We start from the raw sequence: 27,919 nt of genomic DNA, 5'->3' as shown, positions 1-27,919 counted from the left end.
ATTTACACATATCAAATGACTACTAATTAGAAAATGTTTAAAAATACATTTTATAAATTTGAAGGCTAAAAAATATATACCCAGTTAAATTATTAAGATTGGTTGCTTATGCTCGGCTCACTCACTGCTTTGACTTAACAAAGACTTAGAAGTGAGTAAACATATTTATCAGCGGTGACAAACATGCTCTGCATTTTGCAGAGCATGGAAACCTTTTTTGCAGATTTGACTGCTACTCTCACTGAATTCGGATCTTTAACAATGTAGGAAAAATGATTTTTGGATACTGCAGCTTTCCTTCTCTCATGTATGTATTGCATATCTTCAGTGCATTATAACAGCGGTCCCCGGCCTTTTTTGCGCCACGGACCGATTTAATGTCAGACAATATTTTCACGGACCGGACTTTAATGTGTCGCGGCCAGAGATGGGCAGTAACGCGTTACTTGTAATGCGTTACTGTAATCTGATTACTTTTTCCAGGTAACGAGTAAAGTAAGGGATTACTATTGCAAAAACGGTAATTAGATTAGCGTTACTTTCCCGTAGGAACGCTGCGTTACTGTAATCTGATTACTTTTTTCAAGTAACGAGTAAAGTAAGGGATTACTATTGCAAAAACGGTAATTAGATTAGCGTTACTTTCCCGTAGGAACGCTGCGTTACTGCGTTACTAAAACCGTGATTTTATTGCGAGAATGTCTCATGACAGTGACGTAAGCAAGTGCGACGTTTGTGACAACAGCTGTGTGCAGATCAACAGTGGATCTTATATTGAGTGCGGGAGAGAGTATGAGCGTGCAGCGTTTAAAGCGTGGAAGTACTGACCTTACTTTGAGTTTGATTCCATAAAAAGTGACAAAAACATTAGTGTCCATTGTGCGTGGGAAGAAAACTTCTTTTTTACAGCGAAAAAAACCCCTAAACTTCCAAGCAAGCACCGGGAGTGTGCTACAACGTAATGGGAAACTCACAGAGAAACTCGCGGATTCTTCCACTGACCGCTGCGGCACACCTGCACCAGGGTAAACCTCCGCCTACCCCACTCCTGCTTTACAGGTGAAAATAGAGCAAAAGGACCGCTAGTCTTTGATGTTATTTATTTTCTGCTGTGTTTTACTTGCATCTATTTGAAAGAGTGAGTGTAAACACAAAAAAAAATATATATATATATTTTATGTGCTGGAATGTGCAGAAAATAAGTTTAAATGTTAAACAAATTTTTTCAAGTCAGAGAATGTTGCATATAATTTAATTTTTGCTTGATGCATAAAGTTAAAAGATTAAAACTAATAAAACAAGTTTTAAAAAGAGACTTTTCCATTTGATTACATTTTGTATGATGGATTATGTAGAAAAAGTAGAATTGGGCTGAAAGATCTATCACTTTATCACCTATTCAGGTTGTAAAACTTTTTTTTTTAAAAAGTAACTAAGTAACCAAGTAATTAATTACTTTTGAAAATAAGTAATCAGTAAAGTAACGGGATTACTTTTTTGGGGAAGTAATCGGTAATTAGTTACTGAGTACTTTTTTCAAGTGACTTGACCAACACTGGTCGCGGCTAAATACAACAAAATAAAACGATGCGACCGAGACAAAAACTGGTATTTGGTAGTTTGTAAATATAGTGATAAACGCAAATTCACAATGTAATTGTATAACTTTATTAGCAGCATCCTCCTGAAATGCGCCAACAACATTGAAAGTAACATCCTCCTCTCTGCCCTTTAACGCTCTCTGGTTGCTGTGGTAACGCAGAAATATTTCTTTCAATTACAACACGGGAAAAGGCCCGGGGAAACCCCTAAAACCCCGGGGGGTTGGGGACCACTGCATTATAATGTGACCAAATGTTGATCAGTTATTTAATATTTGGGATTGATCTACTGTGATAATGTCTGCATTTGGGTCTAAATATGAATATCAGTAATGGTGGTGGCACGGTGGTTAGCACTGTCACCTCACAGCAAGAAGGTCTTAGTTTCAAATCCACCAGCAAGCTGAGCCTTTCTAGAATAGAATAGAAAAGCCCTTTATTGTAATTCTACAATAGATTGGCAGCCTGTTCAGGCTGTACTCTGTACATACTAATGTGTAAAAACATTGCCGTTGCTCTATGTGAGTTGGAATAAGCTGCAGTCCAACAGTGACCCTGAACTCAATAAATGGAAGAAAATGAATGAATTTATGGACAATAATGGTGCAAAAGTATGGAGTCATTGGTGCTTGCCTCTCAAAAATACAACAATTTTTAAATTAAATCACAGTTACTGCAATACACTGAGTTCACTTAAGAACTCTTGCTGAACTCATTCGATGGGAAAAGTGTAATCAGCAATGCCCCATAGATCATTTAGTATCTGAAGCTCTCTGAGAGTCTGTTCTATTATTTGTTTACAGTTGGCTATAAATGAAAATGCATTTCCTTGTTTACTATCTGCCTTTCAAAAAAGCCCACGAACGGGCAAAATTTGCTCTTAGACATTATCTCTCTTCCCAGCCCTCATTTTCCAGCAGGTATTATACCGCACAGGAAACTTACCAAGTAATAGTATTCTTTTTAAACAGTGTTTGAGCTGAGTCACTACATTTCTTGCTGTATTTTCATGTGTTTGTGAATTCTAGTTATGCACAGAAACAATCTGAAAAATAAGTACATCTTGGTGTTCAATGACATGGATAACTTAAAAAGGGAGCATCCAGCAGGTTTGAAAAGAAGTGGACAAATCAAACCACACCAACACCAAACAGCTCTGTAAGTCTTTCTGTCAGCTGTATTCAAGAGCGTCACAGCTCCTGCTGTAGCATCGGTCAGAATTCATCCTTGTACAAGCTGTAAAGTCGAGGTAATATCCGGCATTTTATGGACATTTTTCCATGTTCACAAGAATAAATCCATTAATTCTCATTATTTTGTACAATACAGCCAACCAGTGACAAGAAAACTCTCCACTTTCCTTGTGTACTTCACACATTACAGTAACCTGTGAATTTAGATGGAGGATAAGCCGGATGAGCCGCTACGCCACTGACGTTCTGGTTCTGTTGTTATTATCAGGAATATATGGAAAATAATCGCATCAGAGTAAAATGAAAACAAATCTCTTTAATGTGTTTTCTTCCTGGAGAGGCTGGTTTAAAAAAGCAGGGTGAGGTGCTGCAAGTGTTGCGCAGATATGGTGTGTGTCACAAAAATGAGCTGAGCAGTTAGTTAAAAAGACAACTCTAACATGAAGAATAAATAATTGTCTGATTACATATTCAACATATTACATGTCTGAATATGAAAGATATTTCTGTTTCTTTTGGGTTAGTGGGAGAAAATATAATGAGGCACTTTTAATCCTGTTTGTCTGAGGAAATTTTTAATCTCATTAGGTTGTGTGTATTAAGTCCTGATTAAGCAATTTTGTTGGAAGCGACAGAATCAGATGCATTAGATGACGTTGTGAACTGCAAGTCTTTGTCTTTCGAGTCTGCATCAGAGTTTCTGACCCTGACCAAATACAAAAACACATCATTTAGGTGCCCCTTCCACTTTGAGATGATCTGAATGACCGTTTTTGTTCAAAATGTCCACGACCAGTGTTGGTCAAGTTACTTGAAAAAAGTAATCAGTAACTAATTACTGATTACTCCCCCAAAAAAGTAATCCTGTTACTTTACTAATTACTTATTTTCAAAAGTAATTAATTACTTAGTTACTTAGTTACTTTTTAACAACACGATTTACAACCTGAATAGGTGATAAAGTGATAGATCTTTCAGCCCAATTCTACTTTTTCTACATAATCCATCATACAAAATGTAATCAAATGGAAAAGTCTCTTTTTAAAACTTGTTTTATTAGTTTTAACCTTTTAACTTTATGCATCAAGCAAAAAAAAATAATTATATGCAACATTCTCTGACTGGAAGAAATTAGTTTAATATTTAAACCTATTTTCTGCACATTCCAGCACATAAAATAAAATATTTTTGTGTGTTTACACTCAGTCTTTCAAATAGATGCAAGTAAAACACAGCAGAAAATAAATAAAGTCACAGACTAGCGGTCCTGTTGCTCTATTTTCACCTGTAAAGCAGGAGTGGGGTAGGCGGAGGTTTACCCTGGTGCAGGTGTGCCGCAGCGGTCAGTGGAAGAATCCGCGAGTTTCTCTGTGAGTTTCCCATTACGTCGTAGCTACTGGGAGCTTGCTCGGAAGTTTAGGGGTTTTTTTCGCTGTAAAAAGAAGTTTTCTTCCCACGCACAACGGACACTAATGTTTTTGTCACTTTTTATGGAATCAAACTCAAAGTAAGGTCAGTACTTCCACGCTTTAAACGCTGCACGATCATACTCTCTCTGCACTCGATATATGATCCATTGTTGATCTGCACACAGCTGTTGTCACGAACGTCGCACTTGCTTACGTCACTGTCATGAGACATTCTCGCAAAAAAATCCCGGTTTTAGTAACGCAGTAACGCAGCGTTCCTACGGGAAAGTAACGGTAATCTAATTACCGTTTTTGCAATAGTAATCCCTTACTTTACTCGTTACTTGAAAAAAGTAATCAGATTACGATTACTGCCCATCTCTGTCCACCACAGGAGGCAAAACCTGGAGACATGTTGAATCTTTATCAAAACATCTCCAAGTTTCTACAGTAATTTAAGTCACTAAAGAAAAAGAGAAATTCACTAATAAGGTCTGAGTTAAGTTAATCTAAAAGTATTTTGAGTTAATGTGTAATCAGTGTTTTGTAGACAACATTCACATTTGGGGTTAAACATGGTTGTAATGAGGCATCGAGGCTACTTTGGAGTCGGTTTGTAGTCCAGCTCCTGGAGGTATCAGTGACAGATTCATCTGCATAATTCTGAATAAGTAAATTTCCTCTAATGACACAGAGAGACATTAAGTGGTGCAGCTGGTGCAGTATGTGAAGCCCACTATATGTTAATTATGTTTAAATAAAACTTAATTTATGCCTAAATATCACCAGCGCTCAGCTGAACTGTCCCATTTTAATGCAGCGAGATGTCGCTTGATCTCGACTTCACACAAACAGTTTGATGACTTTTTCTTCATAAGTGTTTTTTCTTTTAGCCGTTCTTCATTTTCCTCTCTCTCATTCACTTCCATCTTATGATCATCAGCATAGAAATGCCTCTGCACGGCCAATTAGCCCTTTAATGGCTGTGATTACCCCCTACTTCCCCATGTGTCACTCATTCATTTGCTGGTCGGTTTTCCGCTGTGCTGCTGCCCGAGCATCCTAATTAAGCCTGAATTAAATGACCAGCAGTGACTCTGTGCTGGAGCCCACCCATCTCAGCACGTGTCTGAGAGACCTCCAGTGGTTATGTGAGCTCACACTTACAAACCAGTTATTATTGATCATTTCAAGCACATGGCTAGATGCAGCATTTTGCTGAAGAGGAGAAAAAATATGAATTATTTGTTATGAGCAGAAAAAAGTCTAGCGATTGGCCTTTAAAGTGAAATATGAATATCACAAGTTTTGGTTTTTTTTAAAATAAATAATCCGTTCTTCTCTTGCTACACAGTATATATGGTAAAGTTTTAAAAGGCAAATAATAAACACATTTTCTTCCTGTTGTTCAGGACTTTTTCGGACACCTTCAACAGCCTCTGTCCAGAGAAGCCATGGCTGACCAAGCTCAGCTCTGCCGGCCTGGTCTACCTGCACTTTGGCCGTCGAGTGCTGTCGCAGCTTACGCAGCTGAAGGAGGACGACAGGCAGCTGGAAGTGCTCTATGACAAGGTGAGAGGAAAAAGATGACAGATTTATAGCAGGCAGTGGATTTCTACTGATTGTATGTTTATTCACAAAATAAACACGCCATTGAAAAGGTGTTTTCCACTGGTCAACTTGCGCCAAAAAAAAACATTTTCTCAGCTGGTGAGTGGAACCTAAACATTGTTAATTGCACAATAAAGCTGGAAGAGGGAGATTACGAAAATCTATTAAGTGGGCAAGCTTGTCAATTACAAAATTATAATAGAAAATAAGGAACACAGCATCCTAATTTGGCGTGTATTTTGCTTTTCAGAAGAATTGTGCAGATTGCATCCTGAAATCCTTCCAAACTGTCCTGTTCTACGTAAACAATAGGGTTGGAGGCGTTCTTCATCTTCTGTCGGTTATTTTGAAAACTAAAGACAGAATCGTGTGAAACGATCTGTAGTGTTGGGACACTGAGACACAATTCACCATTTATGATAATATCTTTAGCAGTAAGGTCAGAGGGGAAGCAGGATGGATATGCTTGTGAATGAACCCTTTAGCCTCGAATCAAAGAGATCATCTGCTCTAAGCTAAGTCTTAAGAGAATTGTGATTTAGAAAATGTTATCAAAATGTTACAAAATGTTATCATTTGACAATTTGGCCAGATCATCCATTTCTACACTTACATATGCCAGTGTTTTGAATTCATTTTTGGATTTTCTGCAATCCACACAATAGATATATGATATATGCATAAACTGACTTAAATATTTTAATAGGGGGGTGCTGATGGTTCTACAGTGTCAAGTTGAAAGACAGTGCCAAAGGCTTTTAAATTAGTGATTGGCTACAACTGGTAGTTTCTCTATGTCAGCATAACAATGATTTGTTTGACAGCACTCATTGGTTTCACCAATACTCGGAATAAGGGGAAAGTTCAAGGAACTCACTGAGGCTCTAAGAAGTAGAATAATAGATTTGGGAAAGCCACTTTGGAACCATTTCTAACAAGATCGTCAGTTCAACTGAATCCGAGTTATTTGGATATGTCACCACTTTGCCAAGGTCTGGAAAAAGATCCAATCCATCAGGCCTAAATAAATGGAAATTGGTTAGGATGTTCAGAAGTAACCCAGGAACCACCAAAGCTCAAGTCTGGCATGATCTGGAAACTACTGGAACACCAGTGTCACTGTGAAGTGCATTTTACAAGATGGAAGGAAAGAAACCCTGCTCCAACACAGACCTTCAAACTCCTTCAAACTTCCTACATGGACGAGCCAGATGCCTTCTCAAGTTTTATGGTCAGACAAGACAAAGATTGAGCTATCAGGCAACAATGACAAAAGGAATGCATGGAGGTGTAAAGGTTAGGCTTGAAAAACCTGAGAACACTGAGCCATCTGTCAAGCATGGTGGTGGTAGCATCATGCTCTGGGTTGTTTGTTGCCAGAGGTTTTGGTACATTACACAACGTGGATAGAAACATCAATAAGGAATAACTTGAAATTCTTCAGCATCAACTCAACAGCCAAAAAGTTAAAACTTGGATACAGTTGAGTACTGTGGTTTTGGAAAGGCTAAAGCAGGCTAACCTGAACTCGAGCCTCTTGACAGTTGGCAGACTACGCTGGGTTCGTGCCAGGAAACCAGTCAGTTTATATGAAATCTACTGATTCTGCCACAACGCGTGGTCAAATATCCAGCCAGAAATATACTATAAGCTTGTTCAAGGCTGCCAAAAGTGCAAAAAAGTGCAACTTGTTAAGGGACATTTAACTAGGGATGGGTATCGTTTAGGTTTTATCCGATACCAGTACCAAACCGGTACTTTTGAAATGGTGCCAGTGCTTAAACGGTGCTCAAACCGGTGCTTAAAGAATGGAGAACACAAAATTGGTCCAAAAACCTCTCATGTTCAGCTGGGTTTTTTTGTAAAAAGATAACAATGTTAGCCTTTTCTGCAGCTATGGGGCATATATGGCATCACTCTTGGCTGGAAGCAGTGCTTAATCAGTGGAAAACACAAACTTTGTCCAAAAACCTCTCATGTTTAGCTGTTTTCCACTTTTTCTTTGGTCATTTTAGCCTTTTTGGCCAGGGTGAAGGGAGTATCTGCCATCAAACAAGAAGACAGCCGCATGTAACTACGACGGTGTTTGCTAGTTCACCTTACATGCATTAATTTAATAACGTGGTTAGCTTACACACAAACAACATTAAGCTACTCGCCCAGAGAAGAACGGCTGCTGCTGCCATCATCATCCTCATCATTTCTGCTACACTGGCAGGGCTAGGGGCCAGGACTCTCCTCTTCGGGTTTTTGGGGGATGTTGCTAACTCCGGGTCGATAACAGGCACCACACCCGCAGTAGATGTGCTCGGTGTGAGGTCTCACAGCAAGCTATCAAATACGGCGCATTTCTCGGTTTTTAACAAAATGCTATAGGTCGCCGGGTGTTTCATCAGATTCGAGGTGTTACCTCCTTTGCACAGTATCAGCTTAAAGCACTTGTTGCAGGCTGCTGAGTTTGCATATTTTGCTGTGAAGTACAGCCAGACTTTTGACCGCTTCGCTTTGGGCATTTTTAATCTGTAGCTCTGCTCTAAAAGATTGTACGTACCTGGGCCCGCCAACTATCCTCGGAAAGGTAAAATGATTGGCTAGAATCCAAAGTGTATGACATCTCAGGGAAAAAAAAGCACCGAAATGTGCGCTGCTTTTCGGTCTGGTTATTACCGTTTATGCCAGAACTGGTGCCATTACCGGTACCCATCCCTACATTTAACCAGATATTAGTGGAAGTGTATTTAGATATTAGACCCTGTGTGTATTTGTAGTACAATCATTCCACAGTGGAAAAAGAACAGTTCACAGAAATGATCATATTCTCCAAATTACCATCACATTTATACCCATGAAACTTCTGACCACAATTGTAGATTTAGCAAAGCACAAACTAGGACACTTTTTGGGATTTGCCTTCATCCCACAGTTGGCAGTAGAGTGTGAACAGATATAAAAGGACACGACAGGACACGACAAAGTCTTTTAGCCAGATTTAAACAGAGTTCAGTTTCTTGCATTTTAGACAGCTGTGCCAGCAGGAGGCCTTGGCATCCATTGTGCTTTAATGGTCGGGCACATTAAGCCAGCCAAATCTTGGGTCACTATAAATATTAGCACGATTAACTCATAATATCATTTTTCTTTTGATGTGTCAGTTTGTTTAAAGCCCCGAGTAATCCTTTTACTCATGGCTCGGGCTCTGCGTATTTTAGGATGCTGCATGTCATGTCCTTAGCCAGTTCCGACAAACTAAACATCGAGTTTTGCCTCAGAGCTTAGCTCCACTGATAAGTCACTTGTAAAATGTCAGCTCTTGCATGAATGACCTTCCAGTGAATTTTTATCATTAAATATGGCTGTTCCAGTTTATCTGCTGGTACAGTATTTTTGGGGATTTGTGAAGTAGCAGTTTTTTCCTATTTCATTTAGGTTTAATATTTCTGTAACTACACATATCCTGTGGGTTTAATTCCTTTCCATGCATTTTTCTTGAAAAAGCTCTGTCTTTTTTTACTACTCTGATTTTATGCTTGGAATAAATATGAAACAGCTGATTCTGATGCCATAACAGATTGACAACCTCTGCCACCACGTGCCTCTATCATGTGCTTACAGCTGTATGAGAACTTTGTGGAGGAGGTGGATGCTGTTGACAACGGCATCTCACAGTGTGATGGGGAGGCCCGGTACAGCATCTCCACCACGCTGAGCGCACGTGTCTCACACCTGAATCCACGCTGGAACAGCACAGATCAGGATACTGAGGTGAGTCCATGTGAGTGCAGCTGTACTCTATACCAGGACAGAAGGTGGCTTTTGACATGTGTGTGACTTCACATCTCTTATATGGGATTAATTATAGTTATTATTATTTGTTTATCGTTGCCTGGATTTCCACAGCAAAGCTCACAGTTTCTCAGCCTAATGCAGTAAAATGAGCTAATATAAGACTATAACTGTGGCAAGTCGGCATCTTTCTCTTCACTTTAATGTCCTCAGAACAGTTCTCTTTTATAATACACAAAATATCTCTCTGTCTGTGTCTTTGTCCATGATCTCCGCTCAGACCATCAGGAGATGAGCGACCAAAATTGGCATACAGGTACATCTCAGGTCCCTGAAGGTTCTTAGCTACATCAGGCATTACGATGTTGCCTAGCCAGCTACTTAGCAATTTAAAAAAAAAAAAAAAATTAAAATAATTATTAAATTTTGCATTTTCTAACAAACACAAAAATACAACAAAAAATAACAAAAACAAAAAAACAAAAAGGTTTTAACGTCTGTTGCGTTAATCTGGAATTTCCAAGTCAGGCAGACATGTGGGTGGAAAAATTGTCCCATTGTTCCACCGAAGCTTCAGTCGCATGATGTAACCTTCCCAGCATCTTTTCACCAGCATCATTCCCAATCATTCTTTCTTTTCACATTTTAAGCGTTGGAGTATGGGAGTCCTTCAAATATTCCAAAATGACACCAATGCAGCGCTTAACACTCTAAACTGATGTTTGTTTAACTGTGGCACCTCTCCTTTGTCTCCTAGTAGACATAATTTAGGTGATCTGGGCAAGTTACAAGGTATCCACGCCTGCATATAATTCAATGCACTGTTCCAAACTGGAAAAACCAGCTGGCATTCAATTCAATTCAATTCAATTTTATTTATATAGCGCCAAATCACAACAAAAGTCGCCTCAAGGCGCTTCATAGATACAGAGAAAAACCCAACAACCATATGACCCCCTATGAGCAAGCACTTTGGCGACAGTGGGAAGGAAAAACTCCCTTTTAACAGGAAGAAACCTCCAGCAGAACCAGGCTCAGGGAGGGGCGGGGCCATCTGCTGTGATTGGTTGGGGTGAGAGAAGAAAAACAAAGACATGCTGTGGAAGAGAGACAGAGGTTAATAACAGATATGATTCAACACAGAGAGGTCTATTAATACATAGTGAGCGAGAAAGGTGACTGGAAAGGAAAAACTCAATGCATCATGGGAATCCCCCGGCAGCCTACGTCTATTGCAGCATAACTAAGGGAGGATTCAGGGTCACCTGGTCCAGCCCTAACTATATGCTTTAGCAAAAAGGAAAGTTTGAAGCCTAATCTTAAAAGTAGAGATAGTGTCTGTCTCCTGAATCCAAACTGGAAGCTGTTTCCACAGAAGAGGGGCCTGAAAACTGAAGGCTCTCCCTCCCATTCTACTTTTAAATACTCTAGGAACAACAAGTAGGCCTGCAGAGCGGGAGCGAAGTGCTCTAATAGGGTGATATGGTACTACAAGGTCATTAAGATAAGATGGGGCCTGATTATTTAAGACATTCCCAGGGGGTTTATCAAAGTATCTTTAGCTTGTTGGAATTTCCAACATGGGTCATCTCTACCACCACCTATTTTATACAGCCTTGAAGGAGTATAATAATATCTATTAAACATTTTGTATTCTGGCTTCCCTAATGTATAATCCATTATTCGACGTATCTTCATCCACTGTAGACCCTAAATCCCTTTCCCATATTTTTTTTTTCATACACTGTACCAGTTTTAGCATTTATCCACCTATAAAGCATTATTGTGGGTCCATTGTGGTTTCACAGTTTTGCCTAATGTGAAAAAGATCACCGGTTCAATCACATTCACTTGTTCAAGTTGACGCAAATCCCTTAAACACTGCTTCAGGAAGGGATTCTGGTTAAAAGAAATGATAAAAAATACAAATCAAAACTCGCTGCCCACTGTGCTGAACCCTTGTGAATAAAGAAGGAACAGAAAGTAGCTTTTATGCACCTAAAACACCTTATAATGCCTGCCTATCATTTTAATTTCAGTCTCATTTATATCCCCAATAGCTGAATTATGAATGATGCTTTACAATGCCATCACAGTGCCCATCAGCTACCTAGAAGTTTGCTAAAATGACCTGTTTTTAACCTCCGTGCACTTAGAACGCCCTACAATAACATCTAATTTATATCCACAAAACTTCAGTTGTACATCATATATTATGATGGCATCAGGTTGCCTAGCAATCACCTAGCAACGTGCTGAAATGACCTGTTTTTTTGCCTTTTTTACACCGACAAGCCCGTATGAAAGCATCCTATCATTTATTGACACAAAAGCTTAATTATATGTGATATATTATAATGTCATCATGTCGCCTAGCAACCGCCTAGCAATTCGGGGTAAAATGACCCCATTGCAAAAAGCATCACAGCCCACAATACGAACAGGCCAGTGACGATACTGCAGCGTTGGCATGTACTGGCACACTTAATACACACCTGTTTATGACCTCAGTTAATCTGTAGAGTTTTAACCTTTTAATCAATAAAATGCAAGAAGTTAAAAAAACAACAAACAAAAACGGTATACAGACGATTTTCATATTGGAGAAACCCGAGCATGGAGTATTTTTTTCCATGAAAAATTGCTTATGTTTTACTATTAATCAAAAAATGGTAGTTTATTTTATAATTGATGATTAGTTATCTCAGCCTACTGATTTGCAGCAGCATCTCAGATACACAATATTGGAAAATTTAAGCAAAGATAATTAGTACAAACTAAAAAAAAGAGAACTTAAAAAATCTAAATAATTATCCAAATGCAAACATAGAACAATAAAATGTAACATGCATACTTTGCAACATGGATTAATTGCGATTTTAACAGACAGCTGTTCCACAGTAGTGCCCCAGTATAAAAAAAAGTAGGGCTGCACGATTAATCGTTAGAAAATCGCGATCTCTATTCATACTTATGTGCGATCTCATTTCCAAATGACAACGATTTAAAAAAAAGAAAAAAAGACGACGATTGTACCGCATTTTGATCCGGGACGTAATCTGCATGAAAACAAGCGCTCACTCTTCCTGCTCAACAAATGACAAGGGCGGAGCCTTATACCACGTGATACAGAAGCGAGCTGCTAAAATTAGCAGGAAAAAACAACGGAGAGCACGTCAGGGATGATGAGAAAGTGACAGGAGAAAATCCGTCCCGGTCAACCACCCAAACATCAATAACGGGAACCTTATACAGCGCTTCCCTATACACGTCAAACTCCCGCAGGCACAAAGAAATTACGGAGGCTATCACTTATCACCTGACCAAAGATATGGCTCCATCAACACTGTGCAAAACGAGGGATTTAGGAAAATGATCAACACCCTAGACAAACGCTACACAGTGCCGTCCCGCAACTATTTTTCAATTGCTGCACTACCTGCTCTATACACGCAGTGTCGAGCAACGGTGGAGACGGAAGTTCAAGCAGTACAACATTTTGCGGCAACGACAAAACGTGAGACATTTGTTGTTTTTATGTTTATTTATTGTTTTTTTGTTCAGTCTCAACTGTTACGAAGTTGATGTGCAGTTAATAAGCGCAATAAATATTTATACTGGAAAAGAAAATCGTGAGAGAATCGTGATCTCAATTCTAAGCAAAAAAATCGTGATTCTCATTTCATGCAAAATCGTGCAGCCCTAAAAAAAAAAGGATAAATTTAATCATCACACACTGTGAGCAACCTGTGGTGAAGCAAAACTACAAAATAGTCTAAGAGGGCAAACAGGTGCAGTATGGTGCAATCAGTGCTCAGAGGTCATTGTGAGAGCTGTGCAGGACCAACAGAGGCTCGGTGTGAATTTTCTGTCTCTCATCAGCGTTTCCTGCACACTCACCCACAGCCTAGATATGCATATATGTTGACTATGCCAACATTTTTTCCCTTAAGTTACCTGCTTGTTTCTTGTTTTTCCACGTTCCACTTCACATGATTATAATTCATGTCCTCCAAACACTGCAGGCGAAGACATATCTGTGAAATGGGAAACTGAGAAAGATTTGAACTGGAAAATGTTTGGTAGACAACTTAATGGTAGAGTGACCTGTTGAACTCTCTGCACTGGCTGCTGCTGATAATTGAAAAACCTGATGGATTTTCATCTCCTCCAGCCATGACAGCCCCCTCAAACAGATGCATACAGATTGTGCATGACATACCGCGCGTGTGCATGAGTTTGTGTGTGAGATATCTGTGCCGTGCTTTCTTTCACATGCTCCTCTTGTGCTTCTGCTCGTGAAACTATGCGAGGGTGAAATCGGGCTGTGGTTTGGGCTGCAGGGATCAGCAGGGAGTTAGTAAGACAAGACTTTATCACCCCCATTTTGTCTGGTATATAGTCTCACATAAAGTAGTTGATGTCAAACTGATGCTGTAGTAGTGATGAAAGAAGCTAAATGATCAAAAGAATACTGCGTTCAGCTGAGTCTACAGTTCTTTCTCTGTTAAAGTGACATCAGTGTTTTAAGTCTAGCCAGCTGTCAAAAAACCAACATGTCTTTATTCTCACTATTTTATCCTTAGGAGGGTTTCAAGAAGGCACTGAAGATGGTTGGGGAGGAGTTCCTGGACCGTCTGGATTTCTACAAGTCCTCCTGGCTGCCAGCTCGTGAGGTCGTGGAGGAAGCTGTTAAGAAGAGGCATCAGGTACGAAACTGCCCATTCTGCTTGATTCTGTTTATTTTCTTTATTTGTTTGCACCAGCAGCAGTGGGCCTCCTATTACTCTCATGGTTATCTGGTTCACGGAGGGAGTCCACCTCCTCCTGCTCTTCCAGGAGGACACCGAGGTGTTAACAAGCCATCCGAGAGATGTAATCTCTCCCTGGTCTGCCCTGGGGCCTCCTCCGGACTTTCCTGGAACACCTCACCTGGGAGACATTCAGGAGGCATCCTTTAATGTGGAGGAGTAGCAGCTCTACTTGCCACCCTAACGACCAAAATCACCCTGTCTCTAAGGCTGAGCCCACCACCATATGGAGAAAGCTCATTTCCACTGCTTATATTCACAATCTCATCTTTTTTCAGTCACCACCCAGAGCTCGTAACCATAGGCTAGGGTGGGAATGTAGATCAGCTTCGCATTTACTGCTGACACCACATCAATCCATCTGTCGATCTCCTGCTCCTCTCTCTCCTCTCTCATCAACTCGGGGCAGCAGCCCATCCCTGACCTGGAATGGGCACTCCGCCCTTTTCCGACTGAGAACCGTGGCCTCGAACTTTGAGGTTCTAATTTTTATCGCAGCCATTTCATACTTGGCTAAATTGGCTGTGAGTGATGATGGTTTTTGTTTTTGTTTAAGCTGCTGGCCATTAAAACCGAAGTGGGGACTAGGGCTGCTCAATTAATCGAATTTTAATCTCGATTACAATCTGGGCTTTCAACGATCATTAAAAATGACTGAGCCGATGATTAGCCCCTCCCTCGTGCTTTACTCTCGCGCTGCTCCGTGTGGCAAATCGAGCGCACCTCTCTGCATTTCGAACACGTGTCACAACAATTAAGAGCAGCGGTCCCCAGCCTTTTTTGCGCCACGGACCGGTTTATGCCCGACATTATTTTCACGGACCGGCCTTTAAGGTGTCGCGGATAAATACAACAAAATAAAACTAGTACCGGTACCGAGAAAAAGAAAATTTATTCATAACACACGTGAAAAGACCCAGGAAAACCGAGTAAACGATAAAAACGATAACAAAATAACGCTGAAAACCGATAAAATCCCTGAAAACCATACATTTCACATCTGAGCCTCAACTCTGGCGGCCCGGTACCAAACGACTCACGGACCGGTACCGGTCCGAGGCCCGGGGGCTGATTAAGAGGACTCGAGGGAAGCTCGGAAAGCTAAGCAGAAGTTATTTGGAGAGGAGAGTGACTGCTGTTGGTTGAAAAGAGAGGTAAAAAAAACTTCAGTGTTGCCAACTCCTCAGTAAGGAAAATCGCTATTGGTTGTCCTAAAAGTCGCTAGAAGTCGCTAAATGACGTCATCACCTAATTTGCATAATTGGTCATGCTAATGTAATTGTAACCTACGCTGCTGGAGAGAGAAATAACATCGTGGACGAGACATAAAGTGAGCAAAAAACGTCCTGAATGCATTTAGAATTTATTTAGAACTACAAATGAAATTTCTTTTAGCAATTATTGTTTTTTGTAATGTCTTTCACGTCTTTTTTTAGCGACTTTTTTTCTAGAAAAAAAGTCGCTAGGGGGTCTGAAAACTCGCTAAATATAGCGACAAAGTCGCTAAGTTGGCAACACTGGAAACATTATGGGTTCGCGGGGTCAGACATGGATCAAGTAGACAGAGGTCGTGTCCAAATTCATGGGCTGCATCCTCCTGAGGACCCGGCCTTCGCGGTCTACGTGGGCCGGGTCCTCAGGAGTTCGGGTAGGCCGGAAGTAAACGGCTATGGAATTGGACGGTCTAGCCTTCTCGATCTACTCCCGCCCTTAATTCAGAGTATTTCCGGTTGTCAGCGCCATGGCACGAAAATCGAAAATGGACCCGAAATCTTTCTCCGTTTTTTGTGTTCATTTTTAATTATCAACGAGCTAACCCACATTCTCGCCTGAAAATATGTTTAAAGTTTATTTTGTGACCCAGAAAGATTAATAAGAGTAATTTTAAAACTTAGTAGCGGCCAGCATTGCCGGTGTCGTGCCAAATTAGATATCCCCGACAGAATTTGTTTCCCCTGCGTCGGGAGCACACGCTGGACTGTCCAAATCACGGACAAACAGTATCCCGCATTGTTGATTTTTAGTTTACAAACACTTCTTATAATGACTAACTACTCCTGACATTTTGGAGATGTTAGCTCTTTATACAACGAAGTTATAGTGGGATACAAATAATATCAGGCTGATCCTGCCACAATTTGTTCCCCCTGTGTAAATCACGGACAAACAGTATCCCACATTGCTGATTTTTCGTTCACAAACACTTCTTATTATGACGCATTACTCCTGAAACTTTGGAGGATTTAGCTCTTTATATAGTAAAGTTATAGGAGAATAAAAATATAAAAATAGTTATCAGCCAAAACGTTAATGGTTTGTTAAAATAATCCCATCTGATACCCGTGAGCAATAAATATATAATTATATAATGTTGTAACCCTCAAACTGAATGGTAATGTAATGATACTAATTTTTCACTTTTTCACAAAATGAAAACATCAGTACTTCTTGCGTGCTCCCAGCACAGGGGAAACAAATTCTGTCGGGGATACCTACTTTGGCACAACACCGGAAACTGGAGCTTGGCTGGGCCGCGCTATGAATTCTGGGATATGGTGGGCCAAGAAGGACACACCCGACCCATCCTTCAAATTCGGGGAAAAGGAGGACGCATTTGTCGGCTGCATTCGGAGGAGTCTACGAATTTGGACAGCCTTCGGCGCGTCGCTGTGACGTAATCGGTCTACAAATGCGGCCTCAGGAGGATGCAGTCCATGAATTTGGACACGACCACAGTGTGTAAACTTTGCTACGGTGTCGTAGCTGCACCACAGAGCAACACTGCAAACTTCACTAAACATAGATGTTTACATTTTTCATTTATTTTTTATATTCCAAACATTTGCACTGTTATCAGTATTTACACACTATTTTATATTATTTTTGACAATCTTTAAATCATTATTCAACACATTGTTATTGTTAAATAAATATCGTCAAATAATCGAGATCTCAATTTCAGTGAAAATAATCGTGATTATCATTTTTGCCATAATCGAGCAGCCATAGTGGGGACTGTTGTTTTCCCTGAGACACCGACTGTGGTTTAAATAAACTAAATAAATATGACTTTGAGGTTGATATGGAAACAAATGAAGCTAAACAGCAAAAAATATCTAAACACAGACCAGACAAAAAAGAAAAAGCAGATGTAGGACACCTGATCTGTTAGCCCAAGACGAGAAACTCACTGCAGAATTTCATGTTTGAGTATTTTTAATAAAAATCTGTGAATAAAAAAGTTTCTTAGATCTAATTTAATTCCTTTAATTGCTTTTTATTAAATTCTGATTCTGAGCATTTTCTGTCTTGTTTTGAAAACTGTAAATATGATCAAAAATGATGAGAGTATCAGGACTGTTGTTGTTTAGTTGAAGGAGACATTTATCACTTATAAAAGAAGCACAAGTTACTGTGAAAATGAGTTTAAAATGCTGCTGCTTTTCTTATACAGTGACGCTTTCCACAGACACAGGCTTTTGTGTCTGTCCTTGGTTTTTGCACATTAGTCACATGTGTTACACCTGCTCTATTCTTGTTTCCAGATAGATCCCAGTGGAGAGGTACTCCTTTTTTCCCAGGGTGGATGTCCTTGGAAGGAGCATTTGTTTGCCTTAGAGAAGGAGCTCCACGTGGAGACGCCCATTAAGTTTGTCCTTTACCCAGACCAGAATGGACAGTGGAGGGTCCAGTGTGTCCCTGCTGGACTCAACACTTTCCAGAACAGGTAAATTTTAAGGTTATCTTTTAGTAAAATGTTACTGAAGGCCATTTGAGCCCTTTTTTCAGCTTTAGCTGTAGCATTCAGTCGTATGCGTGGATAAAAAACCTCTTGCATGAGTTCCTTCAGCAGAAGTCGAGCATGCATAACTCGCAGGGGTTTTGTGAAACTGAGTCACGCACAATAAATTTTTCCACACTGGATTTTTTTTTTTTTAACACGATGACAGCTTCAGAGTTTTCAACATGTTGCGTTGATTTGAGCTCCGGTGACAGAGACGAACAATGGTCTATGATTTAACTTTCATGCTTACTGGACCGTGTGACAGCCGCTCACGGAGGGTTGACGTGTTATCCGGTGAGAGAGGGACTCCTACAAGGATAGAATGAGGAAGATACTTTATTTAAGCCGAAGATTTTGTTCCCAAGAAAAATATAAACACAGCTCAGCACAGCCACCTGCACAGCCCTCCCACTCAGGTGCTTCTTGTGTGTTTTTCTGCTCTTAATTATACCCAGCGCTTCAATACAGCAGACTGAAAGATATAAAGCACATGCCAGTTTGACTGGTAGGAGAGATGCTTTGATTTCGAGCATGAATCAAAGTGAGATGCTCTGTTGAGCAACAAAGCCCCTTTGATTTTCTGCTTCTATGCTTTTGTAATATGAATACCATTTAGGCCACTCAACAGTTTAGAGATGTGCTCAGTCACTGTCAGTTGTGCCTGACATACATGTACATGCCTTTCCTTTTTGTCCTTTTGCACCAGTTTAATTGGGTGGGGGGGCGACGTCAATGCCAAACTTTAAGAACACGATAAGTCGAGAACGAAGTGACGTGGGATTTTCAGGTTTTGCTGTTGTGATAAGCAGCATTTCGACATACTTTAGCAATAAAGATGACCCGAATCCTCAAACCTAGCGCTTAAATGAGAGTGTTAGGCTTATTAAACCATGTTAGAGTTCCTGTCAGGTCCCTCACTAATGACAGTGATGACAACACCACACCTCCTGTGTGAATTTTTAAAGATGATTAGCACCTATCGTCTGTGCTTCTTATCTCTGGAGGGGAAAGTGTTTACCCAAAGAGCTTCTCGCAGACCGACCTACAATGCTGTTCTAATAATGTCACTAGCGGGCCCACTGGAGTTCTGTAGTGGGTGTGTTGTGCCCTAAATCCCAGAATGTAGCACACATAGTCATCAAAGTATGGCAAACACTAGGCTGATCCTGGACGTTATCCAGATATTCGTCTTTATAGCTGCTTGGTGCCGTATGGTTGCAGAGTCAGTGTTTTCCAGAGTCGTGTTAAATGTGTTCATAATCCCAAAAATCTGTTTCCAGGTACTAACAGAGACATCAGCGACGAAAAAATCTCCTGGTGCAGAAAATCTTTCCTCCCTGTTTCGTTTACTTGACGTGAGCTGCTGGATATTGATCTGTGCTTTTAAAGTGGTAGCCCTAAGTGGTCAGCATGTGCACTTAAGAAGCAGTGACTTAGGTGGAAGAGTATTGGAAGCGATTTGCGCTTTACAAAGCTGTGAAGATGAGCAGTTTTGCCTCGGGGGTAGATTCTAGCATGTGGGTTTATCTTTGATCTTGTTTCCCAGTCTGTTTGTTAGACTCGCAGCTTGTTACGGCTTGTATTTGTCTGGTAACAGAGCAGTATGCAAAAGATTATATCAACTGTAGTTAATTAAGTTTATTTATTCTTTGGTTGATGTGCTCTCTGCAGCAGGTTTGTGTATCTGTGCATGTGTGCGAGTGAAGAAGGGTCACCTGTAACACTGCTGTATTCAATTAAATTAAATTTTACATTCAGTTTTATGAATATAAACCACAACAACAGTCACCTCAATGGGCTTTATGTTGTTAGGTACAATATTAGAGAGAAAACAATAATATAACCTGTTACGAGCAGGTACTTGGTGACAGTAGGAAGAAAAAAACGCCCTTTTTACAGGAAGAACCCTTCAGCAGAACCAGGTTCAGGGAGGGGCAGCCATCAGCCACGACTGGTTGGGGTTGAGGGGAGGAAGACGGGGCAAAAGACACACAGGACAAATTATATGTACACATAACTCATCCCTGTTCATCTGGACGAAGCGTTTTCAGTGGGAGAAATGTTTCGTCACTCATCCAGGTGACTTCTTTGACCTCAGCTGACTGCAGGTCAGTGCGTTTGCTGAATGAGCAGAACGTCCACCACCGACTGCCACGAGGTCAGTTTCATGATCATTAACACAATATTTGTCATGACCACTGACCAATGGCCACGAGTACCGTTTGCAGAGAGTCGGTGAATGGCTGCAGTCACACCATTGTAACTTATGTTGCAGTGGTGTCATAGCAACCCTTCCTGCTGTCCCTGTGACATCTTCATCATTGAACAAGGTGCGAAAAAAGTTTGTCCCACTAAAACTCAGGTGACTGACCATGAATGAGTAAGACATACACATCACTCAGTTATTATTGTTAACAATACACATAATGCCTAAAAAATGAAAACAGAAGGTTTTTTTAACAAAAACTTTATTGTAATTGACTCTTAAATAGGGATGGGTATCGTTTAGGTTTTATCCAATACCGGTGCGAAACCAGTACTCAAACCGGTGCTTAAAGAATGGAGAACACAAAATTGGTCCAAAAACCTCTCATGTTCAGCTGGTTTTTTTGTAAAAAGATAACAATGTTAGCCTTTTCTGCAGCTATGGGTCATATATGGTATCACTCTTGGCTGGAAGCAGCTTAAACAATGGAAAAAACACAAACTTTGTCCAAAAACCTCTCATGTTTAACTGTTTTCCACTTTTTCTTTGGTCATTTTAGCCTTTTTGTCCAGGGTGAAGGGAGTATCTGCCATCAAACAAGAAGACAGCTGCATGTAGCTATGATGATGTTTGCTAGTTCACCTTACATGCATTAATGTAATAATGTGGTTAGCCTACTCAACGTAAATTACACACGAACAACATTAAGCTCCTCACGCAGAGAAGAACGGCTGCTGCTGCATCATCATCCTTCATCATTTCTGCTACGCTGGCAGGGCTAGGGGCCAGGACTCTCCTCTTCGGGTTTTTGGGGGATGTTGCTAACTCCGGTCCGATAACAGGCACCACACCCGCAGTAGATGTGCACGGTGTGAGGTCTCGCAGCAAGCTATCAAATACGGCGCATTTCTCGGCTTTTAAAAAAACCGCTATGCGTCGCCAGGTGTTTCATCAGATTTGAGGTGTTACCTCCTTTGACAGTATCACAGTATCAGCTTAAAGCACTTGTTGCAGCTGCTGAGTTTGCATCTTTTGCTGTGAAGTACAGCCTGACTTTGACCGCTTCGCCTTGGGCGTTTTTAATCTGTAGCTCTGCTCTAAAAGAACGTACGTACCTGGACCCGCCTACTATCCTCGGAAACGCAAAATGATTGGCTGGAATCTAAAGTGTATCACAGCTCAGGAAAAAAAAGCACCGAAATGTGCGCTGCTTTTCGGTCTGGTTACTACCGTTTATGTCAGAACCGGTGCCATCATGGCACCAGATACCGGTACCCATCCCTACTCTTAAACATTTTTTCAATGGAAAAACAAGTAAAACGTCCTGTTTAAATGAAATAAAAAAGCTTTATAAACTTAATGCGAATAAAAGTAAATGCAAGGAAAAAACTATGAATAAATAATAAACTACAAGTGGATGAGTCGAGGGGAAAGGAAGCACAGGTGAGATTTCTGTTTACCTGTTATGAGAATTATTCATCTTAAGCTGCAAGAATCCGTCACAGAGCAGAGCAGGCAGCTCGATTTGCACACTCTGTGTGAGGCGTGGGAGAACTTTGCCAGTTGGACGTATAGAAGTGTATCGGCTGATGTGAGTTGGCGTTGTGTTCAGCTGGTCCGCCAGTATTATAGCTGAGCTTGACTTCACTGTCTGTCTGAATTAGCGCCATGCTCAATATTTTTTTTCTTTTTTTCATTTAACGCGTCGGATGATTTTGGGTGGCAGTTTCTTCTACGTCAGATACAATTTTATCCAGACAACAAACTCAGCAGGAAAGCTAGACCACTTCCATTACTGAAAGCATTTTGTGGTTACAGAAGTTTTACTAATCGAACACACCGTCTAATGAGTCAGGAAATTTGTGCAAAGTGAACACAATCCCTGTTTAAATTGAGCACTGACCTTTGTGACAACGACTACAAGCTATGTGTGAGTTTTGAGGGGATGCGTAATGCGGACGCTGCACCGGTCCGTCGTAGTGAAGAGGGAGCTGAGTGTAAAAGCGAAGCTCTCAATTTACCGGTCGATCTACGTCCTTACCCTCACCTATGGCCACGAGCTGTGGGTAGTGACCGAAAGAACGAGATCGCAGATACAAGCGGCGGAAATGAGCTTCCTCCGAAGGGTGGCTGGCCTCTCCCTTAGAGATAGGGTGAGAAGTTCGGCCATCCGGGAGGGCCTTAGAGTAGAGCCGCTGCTCCTCCACATCGAAAGGAGCCAGCTGAGGTGGTTCGGGCATCTGACAAGGATGCCTCCTGGGCGCCTCCTGGGTGAGGTGTTCCGGGCATGTCCCACCGGGAGGAGGCCCCGGGGCAGACCCAGGACACGCTGGAGAGATTATATCTCTCAGCTGGGCTGGGAACGCCTTGGTGTTCCCCCGGATGAGCTGGAGGAGGTGGCTGGGGAGAGGGAGGTCTGGGCCTCTTTGCTTAGGCTGCTGCCCCCGCGACCCGGCCTCGGATAAAGCGGATGAAGATGGATGGATGGATGGATGCTTTTGGAGAACTGAAGAAGAATTGGGGATTGTTGTCTAGATTAAGACTCTTTCTTTCCTTCTAAGTGTGAGATGCTGAGAGTTTTTGTCTGATTCCAGTTTTCTTTCTAAATACTTTAAGTGAAAAACAAAAATAAACTTTTCTTCTATGCAGAATATTAATTTATTAATTAAAGAAGTTATGAACTGTAGTAAATTACAGGATTTCGCTCCCTTTAAAAAGCACAAACTGTAGATCACTAGAGACATTTTCCTCTGGAGCGATGAATTGGGATTGGCGGTTGCCAGGATTACTTGTCTGACTGCATTGTGCCAAGCGTACAGTTGTGGTGGAGTGGGAATATGGTGTGGGGTTGTTTTTCAGGAGTTGGGCTTGCCCCCTTAATTCCAATTTTTAAAAAAGCTGGGAGACTTTCATGCTCCCAGCTTTGTGGGAACAGTGTGGGAATGACCCCTTCCTGTTCCAGCATGACTGCACACAAGGTCCATAAAGACATGGGTGAACTCGACTGGCCTGCACAGAGTCCTGACTCAGCCAGCCAGATGGGAACGTCATATTAAACCCTGAGAATTAAGAATAGGATGTTGTTCAAGTTCATGTCTATGTTTATAACGTCTCTAGATAAGAGGATATTAACCCTGCTTTTACCCACTTTGCTTATACCGAGGCTCACACTGAGGCGGCTGGTTTGGAGCTCTGGATAGCTTTAGCCACTTTTCCTTTGTTAGCTTCTTTAAAATGTCCGTGTTTTGCTGGGTGAAGATGATTTACGTGTCTGACTGGGTTTGTTGGTACAAACATTTTCATGCGGGTCTCCCTGTGGTTTAGTTTGGCCAGTTTTTCAGTCGTTACTCATAGTAAAGTGTTTCCACACCAGTGTTAGAGATTGGCTTTACGTGTGCTTGTGCACATGCATGAAACGCCACAGTTCATAATCGGATGACCAGCTGTCACCAGTCTTGACTAAACAGTGGAAATCGACTGATTCTGGTCCCTGGACGACTTAATATGCATCTCTGATTTGAGAGTGAAGAGTAAATTGATGCTGATGTTGATGTTATGAGATAAAATTAGAAATGTGCCTGTGACAGTGAGAGCCACATTAAAGAGAGGAACAACATAAATACACTAAATGGTTGTTGCTAAATAAATTGCGCTTATAAATAGTATCAAAAACAAGTTGTGAATTTGAGGGAAGAAACAGAAATCGTACCAGTCACGTGATCTTTCTGGTCCTTCACGCAGTAGCTCTCCTGGTTTTGAACACATGACATCTGTTACATGTCTCTTTGTTGTCATGTGTGGGTTTTTTGTCTTGTGTGGTCTCAGGTATGTCTCACTGTGACCTCTGTTTCCACACGTCTTGCAGTATGTGCCCCTGTGCTTTTATTTTTGGTTTGATGGGGCTCATTGTTGACTGCTTGAGAATAGTGGGAGACCTGAACACACCGTTCCTACAGAGACAGGAAGACGCTGGAATAGCTTTTTGATTCACTCCAGGCCTGACCAGTAGCTGCTCTCACCTCTTTCCTCCTCTTTTCTTTTGATTATCCCATTAGTGGGTTTTTTGTGCTTCTTGCTCTTTTTGTGCAGAGTATTTCTGTCTCAGTCCTATAATCACACTCCTCCATTTCGTCACCCCCCCCCCCCCCCTATTTGTCTTGCTCTTTTCCCATTAATCCCTTTCTCCCCTCCTCCACCTCCTCCTCCGCCTCCACGTCCTCTTCTATCTCTCCCTCCTCCGCCCTATCTCGCTGTCTCACCTTTCACACCTTCCGCCCCTCCCTCGCCCGGTCCCTCAGTTAGACTTTTTTCCACTTTGCTCCAGAATCTCATCAGGCGGCAGCGCTTTCAAAGACTAAAAAGAAAAGACACCTGTTTGTAGTCGGGGAGCACTTCAAAGATTTAATTTAATGCAAATATGCCGGTTGGTGTGGCGCTACATGGGAACAATAGCTTGTGTGATGGATAAAAACGTAGCTCCAGATGGCTCTTTCTATGGGTGGCCTGCTTTCTCCCAGCGGGCTTGTGCCGACTCTGCAGAAGGGGTGTTGTTATCGCCTGCGTCCCTGCTACTGCACCTGGGGGGAAAGGGTCTATTTTTATCAGCATCGTAGTGCAAAGTAAATGTGAGCTGGGAGAACGAAGAGAGCGAAAGCAGCCCTTGCTTGGAAATGTGCTGTATAGGATGATACTGGAGGTTGACAGCAGAATGAGCTGAGCCAGAAACATATACCTCTATTTCAGGGAATACACACTGGCGGCTGCCACATTTACCCGCTGTATCGTGGTATTGGAGGTGAACCTGATGGTTGTTACTCGATGTCTTTATCCTTTCTACTTCATCTGATTGTTATTTTGGTCGATAGTTTAGTCGATAAAGCGCCAGAAAATAATGACTGATGTCCTCCACAATCACCCGTCTCCTGGTGATCTCTTTAGATTGTCTGAAAGCTGAACATATGAGCAAAGGGCAAGACAAACAACAAAAACAAACCCCAGACTGTATGACATTTTTGCTTGAAAAATAATTAAATTGAGCTGGTCATCTGTAATCATGTATATAATTGTGAGATAAAGCAGCGATGTCAGGTATCAAATGACAGCGGATCTTATGAGAAAATCCATCCATTCGCTTCTCCTTTTCAGGGTCGCGGGGGGCGCTGGAGCCTATCCCAGCTGTCATAGGGCGAGAGGCGGGGTACACCCTGGACAGGTCGCCAATCTGTCGCAGGGCCAGACAACCATTCGCACTCACATTCATTCGCACATTTACAGCTAGTGACAATTTGGATTATCCAATTAACTTATCCCCACAAGCTGCATGTCTTTGGATGGTGGGAGGAAGCCGGAGTACCCGGAGGGAACCCACGCAAACACGGGGAGAACATGCAAACTCCACACAGAAAGACATGCATATTTTCTCCTGCTCTTGTGATGTCGTTTGGCGTATTTACAGTGCGGAAGGGAAAATGTGTGTAATGTGGAAGATCTGTGGTCAGGATTTGGTGCATGTTATTGATGCGTGAAGGTGCAGAAAAATGCAGCACTTCAGCTTCTACAAGAGTCTTTTGTTCTGTTCTCAGCGAGGAACCAGAAGGTTCCCGCTTTCGTTCATATCGCTGAAAACATGCAGTAATGAAGGATGTGTCTCCGACTCTAAAGTAACGTTTTTGTAATGACCCGCTAATTGCCACTATCTGTCTCAGTTGAGGTCTTAGGGGGTCTTCTCTCATGAGACGCTAATTTGCTAATTGTGGATCTATTTTTAGACCGGTCATCTCGCAAGCGAAAGCTTCCTGGCCTATTATAACAACAACAGCCGCCCCCTCCTACTCCTTCCCTCATCACCAGCCCTGTTGACCTTTCCTCAGAGCTCATTTTCCAGCCGCACTGTGCAGCTATCGATTGGTTGATTCTTTAATGGGGATTATAGGTTTGCCATGCTTGCCTCTCCAGGTAGTCCTACGGCAGTCTTATTAGGGATAAAAGATTTGACATAATGGAGTCGACATGCAAATCATTTCTCATCATTATGGATGTTATAGAAAAATGGCAGTTAATGCTCAAAGTAAAGAGAACAAGAGAAAACACTTCAAACTGACAACCGTGTCACTTTATTTCTGACAAGTTCGACCGCGCTGTTCCATAATTCATCAAGTTTGCGATGAAGAGAAAGACGAGCCAAAGGTTTGTACGACATCCGACGCTTTTAGGGAATTTCGGCATTTTCAAAAGCATTTAAAGTCTATTCCAGAAGCAGGCAGTGGGTGAAAGGTGAACAATGAAGTGCTTAATCAGGCCTAAATCGGAACGAAACATTGCTAAATATAAAAGTCCTCTGAGGAGAGCAGGGGTGTGAGATAATGGAGATAATAACCCCGTCAAGGAAAGAATGATATAAACTAGATAACAGGTAAGGCGTGATTGGCGAGGCTGAAAGATGCGTGCTACCTGCAGTAGGTGGTAAATGAGCTGTTCTACATTTTTATGAATTTTCTCTGCGTGCTTCATCCAGAGATGCGTTTTCGAGGTCGGCTCGTAAACCATCGCACAGCCAATCTTTCCCCCACTTTGCGAGATTGCCTTTTGACTCCACTCTGCTACCATCGGGCTCTGCAGTCGCTGCACTGAGGTGTGATTTTCCACATTGCTGGAGGAGAATAAAGCTGATTGTGTTTTTTTGTTTTTTGTTTTTTATTTTATTGGTCTATTTGTCGGTGCCCATTATAGTGGTGCTGTGTGCAAGAGTGGCTGCACATAGCACCACTACCCCTGCAGGCATGGAAGCTGAAAGGAGGAGAGTAATCCAAGCGTTTGTGCAAAAACATTCAGAAATTATGAAAGAAATGAGTTACAACCAACTAATATACATATAAAAATGCATTTTTCTGAGCTTTTGCTGATTAATATTCTGGTATGGTCTTTATGCTTTCAGGCGGTTTATATTTAGGACTTTGTTAAAGCTCAAGTTGAAGCCACGGAGAATTTTAAAAGTTTAAGAAATGCAAATATATTTTTGTTTTTGTCTGTAAAATGACTTTGGTCATCACTAAAAACTCCAGAGTTTGCTGTTTTTCATAATGTACAGTACATTTTGTTTTTGCAAAACGAATGCGTGACATGAAGTGATGAGCAGACCACAGAGTGTCCATCTGTAAACCAACCTGCCCTTCTGTGCTCCTGTCCCAGGCTGTCGCTGCCAGAAGAGTGGCGCGGTGTCCGGGATGAAGCGCTGTCGGAGCTCAGCGGGATCAAGGGCTGCATCTTTGTCCACGCCGGAGGCTTTATTGGCGGGAACAAGACCCAGGAAGGAGCGCTGGAGATGGCCCGCAGGACCCTGCAGGCCGCCGCCAAGTCCCCGGCGAACGGAAACAGCTGACTTCATCAACATGTTGTTTAGTGATATACCAACGCAGACTCTGGGCTCTGTTTCATCGCGCTGACTCATAATATCCTTCTTCTCTCTGCCTGTTCTTATAAATGTCTGTTCTGGAGTTTGAAATAAAAGACTGATTTGACATA

General features: G+C 41.6%; 1 protein-coding gene across 1 annotated transcript in view; it reads left to right on the top strand.

Annotated features, from left to right (window-relative positions):
• Window positions 1-27,919, top strand: part of myg1 (myg1 exonuclease) — a 32,399-nt gene extending 4,480 nt beyond the window's left edge. Inside the window, exons 3-7 of the mRNA XM_085161163.1 lie at window positions 5,616-5,775; window positions 9,427-9,576; window positions 14,184-14,306; window positions 17,954-18,135; window positions 27,587-27,919. Of these exons, the coding sequence (XP_085017289.1) occupies window positions 5,616-5,775; window positions 9,427-9,576; window positions 14,184-14,306; window positions 17,954-18,135; window positions 27,587-27,776 (805 nt within the window). The 3' untranslated portion in view covers window positions 27,777-27,919. The remainder of the gene's footprint in view (window positions 1-5,615; window positions 5,776-9,426; window positions 9,577-14,183; window positions 14,307-17,953; window positions 18,136-27,586) is intronic.

This window comes from Neolamprologus multifasciatus, chromosome 5, assembly GCF_963576455.1.
Source record: "Neolamprologus multifasciatus chromosome 5, fNeoMul1.2, whole genome shotgun sequence".
NCBI classification, from domain to species: Eukaryota; Metazoa; Chordata; class Actinopteri; order Cichliformes; family Cichlidae; genus Neolamprologus; species Neolamprologus multifasciatus.
This window is presented reverse-complemented; position numbering and strand designations above follow the sequence as displayed.